The 17,810-nt window shown below is 41.6% G+C and overlaps 1 protein-coding gene across 1 annotated transcript in view; it reads left to right on the top strand.

The window, feature by feature from the left end:
* CPLX1 (complexin 1) overlaps positions 1–15,307 on the top strand; it is a gene marked incomplete at both ends in the record, with an annotated part of 110,519 nt that extends 95,212 nt beyond the window's left edge. The window contains one exon of the mRNA XM_084278623.1: positions 15,110–15,307. Coding sequence (XP_084134749.1) covers positions 15,110–15,307 — 198 coding nt within the window. The remainder of the gene's footprint in view (positions 1–15,109) is intronic.
* Between the last annotated feature and the right edge of the window lie 2,503 nt (positions 15,308–17,810).

Below are 17,810 nucleotides of genomic sequence, written 5' to 3'. Positions count from 1 at the left end.
CACAATTTTTACTAGTCCTTTTTGCTGTCCTGCCCTGGATCTAGGTTGGCGTGTGTTGGTTGCTGGCATTGTTGTTTTGCTAACAGAGAGTCCGTCCTTTCTAATTATTCTCAGAGGCAGCAATATTCCTTGTGCCAGTATTAGAGTTTCTGTTTTCCTCACTGCGTTTTGGTATCTTATTCTGTGTGTCCTTGCATGTTAGTAATTTTGGAAGTACTCTGCTATTAGTAAGAGACACTTCCACTAACACAGAATTTCTTTTGAGGCAGCAAACACTGAGACATGAAAGGGGTTTTCTTCCTGCTTCTCATCAGAAGCTATTACATGGAAAGAGTCCAGGGTTCAGCAGCAAATTGGATAATGTGCTGAGGCCTTGGCCAAAAAAAAAAAAAAAATACAAATCCCTGCTGATCCAAAAAACCCTTGTGTGTTTGAGTGAATTATACTTAGTTGATCTTTTTAATTACTCTTTTATATTTGAAGAATAACTGTCATTAATAGCCTAAAGAGATGTAAATTTCTGAAGTGATAACATTCCTACTGGTTCATGGCTCTACTAGGCATGCAGAGATATTTTATGAAAAGAAAATTGTGAGAAGGTACTAAATTGTGGTTGAGGTCCTGAAACAGCATGGTATGCTGAGCATCATTTTGATGCGCATGGTCACATACGTGCACATGTAGTCTCACTTACTGAGGTGTTTTCTTCCAACGCTACCTGCCCCTTTACAAGATGTACCAGAAGTCTCATTAATGATGCCAAAGTGACCAGACAATATGAAAAAGAGAGCCAGCCTCCATTTGCCTAGCTTGAAGAGGATAACATGAGCATGGCTTGGTATTACGTATCCCGTGATTATTTAGAGCTGTTGCTTTTTGAAATAAACACAGCAAAAAGCCAACGTGCCACTGCGAAAGATCCCATTCATTATTGTTTCAGAAAAAAGGACCCTATCAGATTGAGACAGAAAAACAAAAAATGGGCTTGTGACTCTTGTCCTGACTCACTGTCTCACCCAGCAAGAGGCGAACATTTCAGCAGTTGCCTCCTATATGAATTGCTATGAGGTTCTGCATGTACAGAGAGTAAAACTGCAGGTCTCAATCAAGAGCTGAAGAACCTTTGAAAATTATTATATTAACTGGTCTTCATTTTAAAAGTTGCTTTTCTTCTTTAGTAAATAGAAGCCTGTAGATGTGAGATGAAGATCCTCTGTTTCATTGCCATAAAACAAAGGCAAGCCTAGGGGAAATGTACTCTATACAAGGTTTGTATCTCCACCTATCTGTACAGTTATTAGCTTGATGTGCGCTGCAAGCTTCATGGGATCTGCCTCTGCTCACATATCACTGACAGTGCTAAATATCTTGACCACTGCCAGTCAACAGAAGTAATGAGAAAAGGTCAGCAGCTAATTCCACCTGGATGAAATGTGAAAGATGCATCTCATCGCTAATGTGGGTTTTGATAACCAGCCCTAGCTGATTGCAGGCTTTTGCAATGGCCAAGCTTTATTATGCAGTACTGTTCTCAGATGACAGCAATTCTGCAAATTTGTAACAATAACCCAACCTTTCAACACTATAGAGCATAAATGGCTCCTTCTAGTACAGTTACACCATTAATTCTATTCAGTCAGATTGTTAAGATGCACTGGATATTCTCCTTTGCCAACTTTCATTCACTACAAAAAGTGACTTTCACAGCTTCTTGAGGAACAGGAAAACTACCTTAAATTACAAGAGAGAGGCTGGTGTGATGAATCAAAAAGGGCTAGAGCAAGAGAACTAACTTGTCCTTAATTTTTTCTTCTCTCTGTGAAAGGCTAAATCATATGATTAAACACTCATATTTTCTTACTTGCTCTTTTTGGGTGTCAGAAGTGTTCTTTCCATTTTTAAAGTATTTTAATGTCAAAGTTCTCCTCTCTGTTGCTGGTTAATGGGATTGAGAAGTACTTTTTGTACTTCAGGGGGAAGTGTATGTCAAAGGTTTGAAACTAATTGATTAACTACCTTTGATTTTACTGAGTCTTGGCTCTGAGCTTGTGGCAATGCCTTTGTCTCCACAGATGCACAGTCAGGGTGGATGTGCTAATTAGATCGTAGCCACAGTGGAGTACAGCAGGATTTATTCCTCACATAAGAATGCCCAAGTTGATGACAAAAATTAAATAGTCTCAAAGCAAGGACTAAAGATAATCACCTAACTAATCTTTCCTGAGCTCTTACTATTGCAGAATTACATTGTCTTGTGCTGTCAGCAAAGTCAGCATTGAAAACATTGGTATATGTAACTAAAGGAAAAAATAATTCTTAGAGAAAATTTTGAGGGAGCTAAATTTCCTCTCAAACTCATCAATCCGGGGAGGCTACTGAGGACAGAATAACCTTATGAAAATGGTGTGGAAGCAACTTCTTGTATTTCAGTGTGGCATCACTGTAAGCAGTGACTGTGTTTCAGAGCAGACTCTTTCACTGCAGCCCCTGTGGAAGGGTAAATCTTACTCAAGTTATTGGTCTACCAAGGACAAATTAATTCTCTTCCATACAGGTCATACACAAAGCTGGGGAGAAACTGCACATGCATACCTAAATGTCAGTCTAGGAAACTACTTTCCTTCCATGTTAGTCCACAGGGTTCTCAGCAGTGGTGATATGAGTGCTCCTTTTATATCTGGGGCTGTTGGTTGGCTCTCTCTTAATATATTGGAGGGTTTTTTTCTGCTTGTGTAACAATTAAGCGATGTTTATGATCTGTTGTCTTTGTTTAGACAGAATTCTGGTTTTTTTAATTTCCCTCAAATCTGCTGTCTAATAGAGTACAGTTGAGTACAACTGTCCCTCAAAGTGCTGAACTACAGTAGGGAACATGAATTTAGCTGGAGCATACTATCAATTATATACAACAATATCATAGAATCACAGAAGATTAGGAGTTGGAAGGGACCTTGAAAGACAGTCTAGTCCAACCCCCCCCTGCCAGAGCAGCATCACCTAGACTAAATCACACAGTAACATATCCGGGTGGGTTTTGAATGTCTTCAGAGAAGGAGACTCCACAACCTCTCTGGACAGTCTGTTCCAGTGCTCTGAAACCGTCACAGTGAGTATGTTCCTTTTTATATTCACATGGAACTTCCTATACTCCAGCTGGCACCCATTGTCCCTCGTCCTGTTGCTGGCCATCACTCCATCCTCCTGACTCTCACCCTTTACATATTTATAAACATTAATAAAGTCACCACTCAGTCTCCTCTAAGCTAAACAGGCCCAGCTCCCTCAACTTCTCCTCATAAGGAAGATGCTCCACTCCCTTAATCATCTTAGTGGCCCTGCGCTGGACTCTTCCAAGGAGTTCTATGTCCTTCTTGAACTGAGGGGCCCAGAACTGGAAACAACATTCCAGGTGTGGTGTCACCAGGGCAGAGTAGAGGGGGAGAAGGACCTTCTCTTGACCTACTAGCCACACCCCTGCTAATATACCCCAGGATGCCATTGGCCTTCTTAGCCACTAGGGCACATTGCTGGCTCGTGGTAATCCTGCTGTCCACCAAGATCCCAAGGTCCCTTTCACCTACACTGCTCTCCAACAGTGTACCTATACTGGTACCTGGGGTTGCTCTTTCCTAGATGCAAGACCCTACACTTGCCCTTGTTAAGTCTCATTAAACTTCTCCCAACCCACCTCTCCAGTCTGTCTAAGTCTTGCTGAATGGCAGCACAACCCTCTGCTGTGTCAGCCACCCAATATCACTTTAAGGATGCTTTCTAAGTTGCTTCTTGATCTGCTGTGATGTGAACTCTGTTAACTGACACTTTGCTGCTAATATACTCCTAGATATTCAAGAGCAGCTTTTAGTGTACTACAAAATGCCAAGGACAACCTATAGTTCATAATAGCAAGGGCTAATGTGCACAGACAAAAGAACTTCACATGTTAGAAATAAAACTCAGAAAGTAGTTGGTTGTTTCTTTGGTTTTGGTTGGGGTTCTGGGGTTTTTTTGAGTGGTTTGCTGTGGTTTTTAATCTAGTTTTAGTGGCCTCCCAGAGATTTTCAAAGAAACCAGATGCAGAGAGGTCATGTAGTTTATTTACTGAGACCTGATCTTGAAGAGAATCAGCCATTTAGGGTTCAGCTTCTGAATTTCAGCTGCTTCCAAGCTCCAGTCTGCCAAAGTACTGCCTTATTGATCACAATAAGGCAATGAAATGATGAACTCCAGCAAGCACAGACCTAGCAATGCAGGATGTTAGCAATTTCTGAGCTTCATGAGCAGCAAATGAGTTCCTTGGACAGGAAAAACAGTATTTCATTTGGCAGTTATCTGCATCTTCATCATGCTTTGCACCATAAGACACACTGACTCTTGATCCTTCAGTGAACTCCTGGTCCATTGAAGCACTGGTATATGGTTCCTGTAGAAACACAAGCCCACACCTACATTGACTAGATTAGAGTTTTCAAACTAAGATGAAATAATGAAAAAATAAAAATAATTTGAAAAGAGAAAGAAAAGACCTTTTCACATATAGCAAACAGACATTATGGAAAATAAATACCTATATCTAGTCTAAATTAGTGCAGGATCCCAAGGAGTTAGTTCTACCAGCTTTGTACTGAAAGGAAGCATTTTATTTGGCAAAGCAAAAAAAATTCTGGAGGCAGAAAAGAGGAGGAGCAGTTTATACTCCATGATCTGATTTTGTGAGGTGCACACACAAACACAGATATATCCTATGGATTTATTTATGCTATCAGCCACATAGCTGTATCTTGAATTCTTCTAAACTTACACAAACAATTCCATTTGTGAATTTCCTGGATCCCTGCTATTCAATTCTGAAAACTTCTTCATGTGAAAAACTAAATGTAGACGTTGGCAACACAAGAAGTCATATCTCACTTTGGCTAGGAACACACCTGCTCTGCATCACTGGAAAATGCCTGTTTTCATGGGAACCTTCTGCAGTTTTACCCCATCCTGGTGATCATGGAGGAAAACTAAATTTCTACTGTAACCTACAAGCATTTTAATTGTTGTGTAGAATATGTAATTTTTCTTTCTTCTTATCCTGTCTCAGCTGCTTTGAAGAATAGATTTGACCCAGATTTTCCTAATTGAAGCCACAAGTTAGGTTTTGTGGGAGAGATTTTCTAAAGGACCTAATAGGCTCAGGAGTACAATATGTACAGTACTTACCTTGGGCCCTGTGGTCATGAGTCAGTGTGGTGATTTCAGTCAACCCTCCAGGTACCTTAAAATGATATTTTGGAGCGTCTGATCCTATGCTCTTTTTCATGAGTCAGATATTCTCTGCTTACTCTGGAGATTTCTTCTCTGATTACAAGATGGGAGTCTTTGCTATTCAGCAGTAATTTAATTACTTCCACTCCTGAAACTCTCTCAACCTCATTCCCTCTCATTGAGGCTGACCGTTATGCAGTAAAAGCATTGTTTTAATATGGATGCTGCATACACAAGAGGAAGCAAACATATTTGCAAATACAGAGAAAAAGAAAACATGTTTTCTGCCGAGTATTCTGAAAGATTTATGATACATGATACCTATGCCTGTTCTTTCTCATGGAGTCTTGCTTCCCAAAGAGAAGCAAATTTGTTCAGAAATTTGTAGTTCACACTACCTGAATGTAGCAATAGGAAAGAAGCATTTTGACTGTGACAGCCTAGTATAGTCCAGGCATTTGGGCTAATTTGGTTCAGCATGGAGTCAGCATTCATGGTGGATCAAGTGGAACATGTTTCCTATCTTGCTCTTTTTATCATACACATCTCATCCCACCTTCGTTGAACCAATGGAAAGATTTCTTTTGACCTGAATTTACAGCAAATTCACGTTGTCCTCCACAACCAGAAACTACAGGCAGATCTGGTTTTCACTTAAAGAAACAGCAAGCATTGGACAGACGTGGTGGTATTTCCAATCAAGCTGAAGTAGCAGAGCTTGCTGTATACAGATCAGATCTTCTCAGAAAAGCCACTTTCAAATCTACAGCAGCACTGCTGTTAGATAGGGGGGCAATGGCTATTCCCACAGGAATGTGCTGCAATAATATAACTAATCAGAACATAAACTGGGTGTGTGATTCTCAGGCAGCTGTGTTGCCATGGGGAGAAGGAAGAGTCAGATTCCCCCAGTGTCACCAGAATAATATTCTGATGGGAGACCGATGAAGATCAAACAAGACCTTTGAAATCTACATCTGATCTAATCGTGTCGTGCAACCTAAAATCTGCAGGCCTCTGTGTTCCTGTCTTAGGAGTCTCCTGAGAGAAAAAGGGGGTAAGACTGAGATGGATACTGGAAGACCTGAACCAAGCTACGTGATGAGTGAAGAACTGCTGTGATTTTTGACAGAGCTGAAAGCCTGAGCTAGCAGGGAGGAGCAAGGCACATGCAGCCGCAGGGACCCTGTAGGGAAATTAAGCCTTGGATGAGGTAAAGGACTCAAAGGACAAAAGCCATGACTACAAGTAATCTCATCAAGAAAGCTGGCTGAAAAACTCTGATGGCCCTGAACGAGATGGCTTGGGGGTTCTGTTCCAGGAAAAAGAAGGCAGAAATCATTTATCTATCCACAGACCTGCTTCTGCATCTTAAGTGCCCCCTTCCAAAATTGTGCTCCTGTTTGGCTTATACGCAATAGAACAATGTAATTTAGGACTGCAATTTCTAGGCTTTGCCTTATTCTTTTCCATTATTAATCAGCTTTCTTTCACTGTAACACAAAGACAGGGTCCTAGTCAGCATAGCCATGCCATGCAGCACAATGTGGTGACAAGAACACTCAAATAGACACTCATATAGTTCCCTAGGGAGTCGCGGGGATCAAGACTCTCAACACTCTGTCTCTTACCTTTGATTGTCTACCACAGATGGAAAGTTCCATGGTTGCCCATGTGGCAGGCTGTGATTCTTCATATGTTGCTCCTTACAAAGCACAGAGACTATCCAGGGTCAGCATGGCTGAGCTGCCTGACATAGTGTGGGTAATTCTAACAGTGCATGGCAGAGTTTAGGCTTAAATGGATAAATCAAGAGACAAAGATAGTGTTCTCCTCTAAAATTTGTTAAAAGGCTTCAACAAAGTTTTTCAGGGGACTAATCGTCTCCCCCTCTCCATAGCAACTCCTTGTACATCAAGCTAGGGATAAATGAACTGATCAGAAAGACAAACAGACTAACAAAACCAAACAAACAAGAGCCAAAGTTCACACACAAAATAAATTAAATTGAGAGATCTCTAATTTGAGGTGGAGAAAGAGCCAGTGCACACTGCTGGGCCAGATCCATCCACATCAAAGCAGGCTCTGTGTGCTGAGAAAAGAGTACGCAGGGCTCTTGCTTTCAGTGCTGTCATCTCCCTTTAGTTTTCCCTTTAGTTTTCCAACATTCCAAAGTCGGGGGCTGGGAGGGAATGAGTATAGAGCAAGAAAAACATGCCCTTTCCATTGCTATGTAAACACACAGCACCATGGGAAGATCGGTAAGCATCAGTAAAAATACAAAAACAGGCCACAGCTCATCAAAATGACTTATACTTTCCTAAGCCTCTGACTGAAAATGCTTCATCTCCACCTGAAAATTGAAGCCAAAGATATACTTAGCAGCCTGGTCACTCACAGGGAGAGGCCAAAGAAATTGTGTAGAAAGACTTCAAGCTTTTATAAACAAAATACACATGGAGTCTTTTTCTGCACCCCAGACTAACAATTGCGGAGCTAAAGGTCGGTGTTGAACTGTATCGCTTTTAATTTGTTGCAGTCCTACATGTCCTACCAACCTCATCATCTTTTATGACCAGGTGACTCACCTGGGGAAAGGCTGTTGATGTAGTCTACCTCAACTTCAGCAAAGCCTTTGACACTGTCTCCCACAGTATTCTCCTGGAGAAGCTGGCAGTTCATGGCTTGGACAGGTACACTCTTCACTGTGTGTCGTGGCTCTGCCCCCATCTGGGAGCCAAGCACCATTCAGCCGCTCGCTCCTGTGGGGTGGGGAAGGGGAAAAGGGAAAAGAAACCAAAGGTGAACCTTGTGGGTTGGGTTAAGGATAGTTTCCTAGGACAGCAGAGAGAGAAATAACAATAATAGGACTTTTGTAGCAAAAAATACATGAATCTGGCGATACACAGTGCAGTTTCTCACCAAACTGCACAACTCAGGCCATAGAGCTCAGAGCCATCCTGAAGCTGGACTGTCCCAAAAACTGCGCATCCTGGAGCCAAGTGCTCCTCCCCCCACAAGACCCCCTTTATGCTGAGCATGATGTAATTGGTATGGAATACCCTTTTTGGCCACTTTAGGTCTCCTGTGCTTGCTGTGTCCCCTGCCAGCTTCCTGGGCGCTCACCACCTTCTTGTTAGCAGGGAAATACGAACAACTGAAAAGTCCTTGACTGTTTGGCAACAACTGAAAAGTCCTTGACTGTTTGGCAACAACTGAAAACATCAGGGTGTTATGAGCACTGCTGTCATCCTAACTCCCAAACACCGTTACACCACCTGCCAGAAAGAAATTAACCCGGTCCTGGCCAAAATCAGGACACTGGGCTAAAAACTGACTGGATGGCTGGGCCCAGAGAGTGGTGGTGAATGGACTTAAGTCCAACTGGCATATGGTCACAAGTGGTGTTCCCCAGGGGTCAGCAGCAGGGGCCATCCTCTTTAATATCTTTATTCATGATTTGGATGAGGGAAAGTGCATCCTCAGCAAGTCTGCAGATGACACCAAGTTGGGGGACAGTATCAATCTGGCAGATGGTAGGAAGGCCCTCCAGAGGGACCTGGACAGGTTGAATTGATGGACAGAGGCCAACAGGATGAAGTTCAACATGGCAAAGTTGTTACACCCATATATAAGAAGGGCCAGAAGGAGGACCCGGGGAACTACAGGCCTGTCAGCCTGACCTCAGTCCCGGGAAAGATCATGGAAAGGGTCATCTTGGGAGCTATCATGCAGCACATGTGTGATGGCCAGGGGATCAGGCCTAGCCAACATGTGTTTACAACAGGTAGATCCTGTCAAACTAACGCAATCACCTTCTGTGACAAGGTGACCCGCTTAATGGACAAGGGGAAGGCTGTGGATGTGGTCTACCTGGACTTCAGTAAAGCCTTTGACATGGTTTCTCACAGCATTCTGATTGAGCAACTGGCTGCCACTGACCTAGACAGGTGGACCCTCAGCTGGATTAGAAACTGTCTGGATGGACGGGCCCAAAGGGTGGTGGTGAACAGAATCAAATCCAGCTGGAGGCCGGTCACGAGTGGCATCCCCCAGGGCTCAGTCCTGGGTCCAGTCCTGTTCAACATCTTTATCAATGACCTTGATGAAGGGATTGAATGCTCCCTCAGTAAGTTTGCTGATGACACTAAGCTGGGAGGAAGTGTTGATCTGCCTGAGGGTAGGGAGGCTCTTCAGAGGGATCTGAACAAACTGGACTGATGGGCTGAGACCAATGGGATGAAGTTTAACAAGGCCAAGTGTAGAGTGCTGCACATGGGACATAACAACCCCATGCAGCGCTACAGGCTTGGGGGAGACTGGCTGGAGAGCTGTTAGGAAGAAAAGGACCTGGGGGTGTTGGTTGACTGCAGACTGAACATGAGCCAGCAGTGTGCCCAGGCATCTAAGAAGGCCAACGGCATCTTGGCTTGTATCAAAAATAGTGTGGCCAGTAGGTCTAGGGAGGCGATTGTGCCCCTGTACTCGGCATTGGTGAGGCTGCACCTTGAGTACTGTGTCCAGTTCTGGGCTCCTCACCATAAGAAGGACATTGAGGTCCTTGAGCGAGTCCAGAGAAGGGCAACCAGGCTGGTGAAGGGGCTGGAGGGCAAATCCTATGAGGACCGGCTGAGGGAGCTGTGGCTGTTTAGCCTGGAGAAGAGGAGGCTGAGGGGAGACCTTATCACTGCCTACAGGTACCTGAAGGTTGTAGAGAGGTGGGTAATGGTCTCTTCAGCCATGGAGGTCATGGAGTCATTGTCCCTTGGGGGGTGTTCAAGGAAAGGTTGGATGAGATACTTGATTAGTTAGTAATATGGGTGGTAGGGGGCAGTTGGACTAGATGATCTTGGAGGTCTTTTCCAACCTTAATGATTCTGTGATTCTGTGATGTAGTCCTGGCAGAAGGTTTCATGAGGTGATGATGGGAAGATCTTAATTAAGATGGTGCTTTCTTTGGTAAAAGAAGAGAAAAAAATAACTTGGCACACATAATAAATGAAGACTTTAAGGACAAATAAAAACAAAATAATTTTGCATCAGCTGTGTCTTTTCAGTTTTCCAGACATTTTTTCTTTTAAGAAGGCATTTCAGAAAGAATCAGGTTAGACATGAAGAGAAATACTTTAATTTTTAAAGGGTACTTAAGTTCCAGAGCAGAGAGTCTGAGGTCTCTAAGACAAAAAGAAAAGGTGCAGGTCAAGTTAAATCTTGAAGTGGAAGGGTGGGCAAGGTACTCTCTCAGTCCCTTGTCTACTTGCATATTTTCAAGTCTTGGCTGATAAATTTGTTCCTTTTTTTATTGGGTGTTGTGGGTTGGAATGCAAATGAAATTAACAGACAGGGCTGTGTAAGAAGAGACAAGGTTTTGCCAAATTTGTGTATGCAGCAATATAAGGAACAGGCATTGAAACCTCTCAGTAGCTTTTAAAAGTTCAGTTGGTAAATAAAATCGTAAATCCTGAGATGGATGGATTTGTCACATCTGTTCAGACACAGATTCAGTACCACCTGCAGCTACACAAAACCACTGAGGAGAAAAATTCTCTGAAAGGGAAACATAACCAGTATCATTCACATGCCAGCCTTTTCCCAGAAACTAAAACGCAGTGTTAGCTGCGGTATTATTTCTTTGGATGCAGACTGAAGACCAGCTTCAGGCTTCCAGAGCACCTTGTGAGGAAGCAGTGTTTCCTGAGTGAAAGAAGAGCAGTGTTACCAGTTGTCCATGGTAGAAACATCCAGCCATAGCAATTCCTGGCACCATGGGTGGTGCATAGCTGTGTTGCAGGGTACCTGTATGCATACCTCCAGATGTCGGTCACCCAGATGCAGCCATGGTGGAGGAGACTTGGTTGAGAGCTGCTACCAAGTATGAAAAGTGTTGGCCATACAGGTCCTTCTAGGATATGCTGTTCCGTTACAACTTTTCTGCTATCCTGACCTGCAAGGGTTTATGTTAGCCAGACACAGCAACATTTACTTACATCCCACTGCCAGCTGTAGGCTTCACATGGATACCCTGAGTTAGCTGAAGCTTGTGTTAGTCAGACCTGTGAGCAAGTCAAGCTACCCAAGGGAACATGCTACCTCTCTCTGCTCCAAGGACTGAAATATGCCTTTGTTTATCTTCTTTACATTCCTATCAGCTGCTGCAGCATGTCTGGGCTGCAGGACAGCTGTCTAGTAACAAGGGCACCAGTTCTTATTTTCTAGCCATTGAAGCCTTAAAATGGATAAAAGTGTGCAGTGAAAATATTTGATGGTAAAAGAATCTATGACTATGCGAAGTATATGCATAGTGATATTTAACAGTTTATTAAGACTATAAAATATTATAGATGTAATAACAAATCTAGTTATATGATTAACTATAATAAACTTAGTGGGTAACTATGATAATCTTAGCAGCATAAAATCATGGTAAATAGTGGTATAATGTTGAGGTTAACCCAACATGCTACAGGCTGCAAGATCACTCTTGGTTTTTTGAATCTCCACCCAGAGTATGGGAGTCCCAGGGTCATCCTGCCCAGCTTGTCAATGGGAAAGGTATTCATCTTCACAGCAATTACTTCTCAGACTCCAGCCCACCATTATTTCACCAGCATATGACCCAGTGAAAAAGATCCTCATGTGTCAACATAGCAGTGACTTTAGAAGCAGCAAGATGGTTCACATAAAATGTTTCAGTATTTTGATGGGTGTGATCCATAATTCTATATTATTAAATATATGATTGCACAAGTGAAGGCCAAGCAGATAATTAAAAAAAAACCACAGCCTGTGATGCTAAATTTTATGGGGTCAAACCTTGGAAAAAAACAAAAATTGTCCTTCCATTGTTTTTGAAATAATGCAGTATTTCCCACCCTCAGGAAAGCCAGAGCAAAAGGATTCGTTATTTTTAGTTACAATTTTTAAAAGTGTTTATTGACTTCACCTAAAAGACGTCATATGAAGACATTAAGATGATTTTTTAAAAAAATTCTCATATTGTCACTTTATTTTCTATCATTTTATTTCATCTGAAACATTTTCAAATCTGGAAAATGTCATTTTATTCACTTATGAATCATCACAGCATTACATTTTGATTAAAGCATTACAAAGTACTACCAAGTTTAAGTGGTAACAATGAATACTTGAAACTGGTCCTTTCTTAGAAAAACTGGTGAAGATGGAATGTCATCTTGTCCAAAAGAAGGATAGTGTAGTAAAAAATAAATTTGTATTTGGTACTACAATATATTAGAGGGAAATGTCTTGTTTCTACATGTTGCAGTTTCACTAAGGGTAGGAACCAAAAAAAAAATTCATTCTGCACTTGGCACGTGTGCCATTTAGCAGGCACAACAGAATCTTCTTTCCCTTAATGCTCTTTTACAGCAAAAAATCTCTTTCTAGGTCATGTATTGCCCCATTCTGCAGATGTTCAGTAACACTCTCCATACCTTTTCAGAGCTAAGGTCTGTCTAGCATTCTGAGATACAATTCTCTGAGGGCAATCAGTAGAGCCTTCTTAAGGAAACATGTCAGCACAGTCTGACAAGTACAGTTGCTAATTCCTTCATATAATCTTCAAGATTCCCTCTGTCCTAGCACTCAGTAGCACTTGAGTGGTTATTTTTGTTTCACAGGTTCCTGTAGGCTGGATGTTTGTTCAACCAGTTCATGAGCTAGAGGATCAGCTTGTGAACTGATACTTGGTTTGAACTGGAGAATTTGAAAGCATGCAGGGGACCTGTTACTATGATTTGTGTTGTCTCCACTACTGCTCTTCTCCTCTAACTGTTAAAGGAAAAGAAATTCTGTAGGTAAATTTCACTGGGCATCACCTAGAGACTCTGGGAGGGAGAATGAGTATCAACCAGTCACGCACACAGCCTGGCAGTGTCTGTCATTCCCCCTCCAGTGGCTGCTGCTTCTGTGGCTGCTGCTTCTGTGTTGAACTTTCTTTGTGCTGTTCAACCCTGTAACTACAGATTGATCAAATGCTTCCTTTTCCTCAGAAGTGAATGGAGACATCATTTGTCTTGAACATGTCTCCCATGAAATCTGGAGTGACTGGCATTCACTAAGTATAAAAATCATAAGACAAATGTCCTTAATGAGCATTTTGGCATAGAAGAATTGAGTTAGACAACTAGGGGGTTTTGAAGTTACTGTTTTCAACCTTGCATGCTGTCGTCCTAAACCTTAATGATGGAGAAAGGAAGCAAAAATACTGCTTTTGCTTAGGAATGTTGTAGACTGTCTGTCAAGACCTTTGAAATCAGAATTTTATGACAGCAGCAATGCATTTTTTACTTTCCTGGTAAACAATTTGGTTTATTCTTAATGGAAAAAATGAAAAGAGAAAATAATGAAATTCGCATATGTTTCATGTCTATTTAAGCAGTAACATACTACTGATATCAGAAAATACTGAATACTTTATACCAACATAATTCTTTGATGTTTTTGAAATCATATCTAATTTTCTTTTCAAAGTTCGTTTCAAGCTTATTCATGCAAAATGTTTTGCTGGCCTTTGCATGGGTTTATGATAGTTGGTTTATGGCTCTGATGTACTGAGAGCAATCTTAATTCAATTTGGCACTTTAATTAAAATTTAGGCATACATAAAGGAATAGCTTTTACAGAGAAATAATTTTGAAGCTGATAGCTGATACAGGAAATCTGAATGCCTTTCCTCTTCCTCATGAAGGTCAAATACCTCCCTAATGTAGTTGAAGTGAAATGACCATAAGTAATGAAGAGGGCATCTTGCAGGTATCCTTGTTTCTGTAGATTTGCAAGTGGCAGTTGATTTTTTTTAAACCCTGAATCACCACAATATTGGAAATTTCTGTGCAAACATGTGTGGAAATAACAGCAAAACCTGAGAGTTACTGAAATGTATGAAGGGTGAGAAGTGATGAGGGTTGGTGGTCCATGGACGTACCTTCAAACTAGGAATTGGAAAGGACACGCCTTCAAACTAGTCACTGTGGGAGCTGAGACACTACACTAGTCTGATTCAGTCAGGTGTCTCTTTACTTCTCTGTTAATCTAGTATTTTGAATATAAAAAATAAAATGAGATTGTGGTTGTTTCTGTAAAAGTCTCAGTGACATGTCTTTAATTCTCAATGGAAGTAGCAAATTTCAGGTATCTATTTTACTCGCAGGCTAAGGATGTTTATCTTCAGACTGTATGAGTCAGCTTTACTCCCCAAAGTGTGAAGTTCAGTGTGCAAATACAGACAGAGTTTTTCATGAAGACTTATTTTTGCTAGGAGGTCTTTCTGTCCTACTTATACCAAGAGGACAGGGATGAAGTTGTGTAGCACAGGTCCAGCATGGGAGTATCTAAAACTGTCATTTTCACTGAAGTCTGCCTGCTTGTCCTATTGTGTTCACTTGTTGTTGATAAACGTTTTTCCCTGAAGTTTTTACACATCCATAAACCTTCACTATAAAATACTGCAGATGGAGTTTCAAAATCATTGTGGATGATGTACTTGAGCATCAGACTTGCTGGCAGAAGAAAGGAGGATCAACACCAATACAATACCACCCCAAACTTTACTAACACAATGCTTGTATTGTCTGTGCTAGGCCCACAGCTGTCCAATGCTTGTTTCTCAGTGATCTGAGCATACGACCATCTTGTCTTGAGACCCATCCATCCACCACCTGCACTTAAGGGATAGTTGCTAGAATTGGTAATTTGTGTGTCTGTAAAAAAAGCAAAAGCAGAATATTAACAGTGATGTTCATATTGCAGATTATGAGATGCAATGTCTTATGACTGACCTTATCACTCATCACCCTGTTCAGTGGGTGGCTGACAATGTATTATCTCTCTCCTGCAGTATGGGATAAAGAAGAAGGAAGAAAAAGAAGCAGAGGCCCAGGCTGCACTGGAAGCTAATGCTGAAGGGAGTCTGACGCGCCCAAAGAAGGCTATCCCTCCTGGCTGTGGGGATGAAGAGGAAGAAGAAGAAGAGAGCATTCTAGACACAGTCATCAAATACCTACCAGGTCCCCTGCAGGACATGTTCAAAAAGTAATAGCTGCAGACTGTTAGATGGGCATAAACAGTACTGCAAAGGATTTCTCTTTTGCCCAATGGGGATTTACAATCTGGCCATTCACCACGCAGCCCTCCCCACCTCCGCCCTCTACTGGTCACTAGGAATTCCTTTGCTTCCCATTCCCTTCTGACTGCCTCTTTCCGTTCCCTCCACCCTAAGACTCATCCATTCCTTTTTTGTACATAGTTACATCCAGTAGATGCCTCTGAATGGATATAAATATTAAAAAGCTGCAGACTACACAAATTTTATTACAAGCCATAGTACTATGTATGTTGAATAAAGCATCTGTACATTAAGCATAGAAAAGGAACAACCTCACATGCCTTTCCATCCAAGCAGGAAGGAGTGTTCACTAAGTGTGAACAGTGGCCTCTTTAGTTTTCTTTAATTTTATTTTTATTATTGTTGATAATAATTATTAATCATTATTATTAACGTGCTTTTTGATTGGCTCATGCTAGCCACTTGTGTTAAGCACATCTGCCCTTGGAAGGGATATCTCAGTTCTCCCAAGGAAGCAGAGCTTTTCTGTTTTAATTCCATCACTGGCATAAATAAGAAATCATTTGGAAGGTAAATTCTGCATGACTTACACAGCTGACATCACTCAGAACTACGGAAGAAGTGAGTCATCTGCCCTTAGATGCTGGTAGAATTTAAATGCCTCAGAATCTAAGCAAGAGTCATGTTACTTTGGGAATTAGCCATACACTTAACTTGAAAGAGCAGATTTGGTAGGACATTTGCCATACAGAGAGCTAAAGCCACAAGAGAGCACATGGTGCTCTGGTAGAGGACCTCCACAACCCCTTTGAAGCTGCTCTTATTAACTAATCTTCCTCTTTCTGTCCAGTACCATATTCAAATGCCCCATTCCCACCAGTGCTTGCAGGATAGACACCTGTTTTCCAGTCTCCTGTTGAACCTGTGTTCTGCCCACCTCTTCCTGCAGCGTGTGTGGGAGTCTGGTGGCCTGAATGTTAGCCATTGCCTCAGAGACCCAGTGCCCAGAGTACTCTTTCTATGTAACATGTTATATTACTGTGTTGCCTTGGGGAGGTCACTTAATTTCTGCCCCATGGAGCTTCTCCAGCTGTAAAATGTAGATTTTGATCTCTACCTATTATAAAGGCTTAAATTGAGGATGCTTCTCCAGTTCTGGGCAGGAGCTAATTAACATTATAATAGTGTGTGGCATCCTAGATGCTAGTAGGGTGGGAGGAAATGTTTCTCACCATTATCTTTGTTGCCTTTCCCCGACACATACAGAGGAATTCACAATACAGCCCTGTGGGTATACAGTAACTGAGTAAGAAAAGCCAATGAGATATTGGCTTTCAAGTACATAGACAGACATGCATACATAGACTTATTTTGAACACAGACATGTAAAGAGCTGATCCCAGAGTTTTTGCATTTGGCTACCTCTATGTAGTTGCTGCTGTGAGACCATCATGCCATCTCAGTCTCAAAATCTTGAAAGACAATCAGGGTTTGCCTGGTAGAGCTAGCATTGGTTGTACCTGTCATGTGAACAAGAATTTCCTAAGTACATGGACAAGATTTGGAAGCAAATGCACACTTTCTACTGACAACAAAAGGAAAAGCAATCTGAGATAGTTCATTATATACCTAAATTAAGCATTTTACTTCAGTGGAGCTTCTTTGATGCACTTGTTCAGTGGAACTGAGTTTAGGCAAATATATCAGTACTCTACTGAATAAGAAATTTTAAGGTATTTATCTTTTCAGGTAAGCAGAAGAAATCTGCACCATGATTAAGACAGTAAACTTGTGAACTCCGTGCCTTTTAGCACCATCTCTCATAGCAGGGGGAAAATATCATGAAAGGTAATAGACATTTTGCCCTCCTTACCCAATTCTTATTCAGGTGTGCTACACCTTGCTTCTTCATTAATTACTTCAACCAAGTTTCTACCAAATGCAAGGTGGAGACTAAGGAAGTTTGACTGATCTACAAGTTCGAACCCCCAATAAAGATACAACTTGTTTCAGGCTGGATTTACAAACAAGATGTGTACATCCAAATACAAGCTGCCAATGGCTTCCCAGAGGAAAGAAAAGGTGGGGTTTATTCTTCCAGATAATGTTAAGGTTTTTTTCCCTAATTTTAATTTAAAGCAAGATGAGTGTCTCCCCCCGCTAAGACTTTAATGACCCAGAGCACTCTTTATCTGAATCAATGCTTGGATATATAGCATAGCAGTGTTGAGCAATTTATCATTTTCTAGAGAGAGAGAGTGTCCTACTTGCTTCATGCAAATTCAGCAACTGGTAATTTCAGCCTATTTAAGTAAACCTCGAAGAATTGCAAACTCCTTCTGTTACGAAGGCAGTAGCTGGTTTTGGTTCTCTGCTGAGAGGGAGCTAAATCCAACACCCCTGAAAGCTAAAGGCAGAATCTGGCTCTTTGCTTCAGCCAACCATTGATAGTGAAAATTCGTAGCCCAGGTCA

Source organism: Gallinula chloropus (assembly GCF_964237585.1).
Source record: "Gallinula chloropus genome assembly, chromosome: Z".
NCBI classification, from domain to species: Eukaryota; Metazoa; Chordata; class Aves; order Gruiformes; family Rallidae; genus Gallinula; species Gallinula chloropus.
The sequence above is the reverse complement of the archived record's forward strand: the minus strand, read 5'-3'. Positions and strand labels throughout refer to the sequence as shown.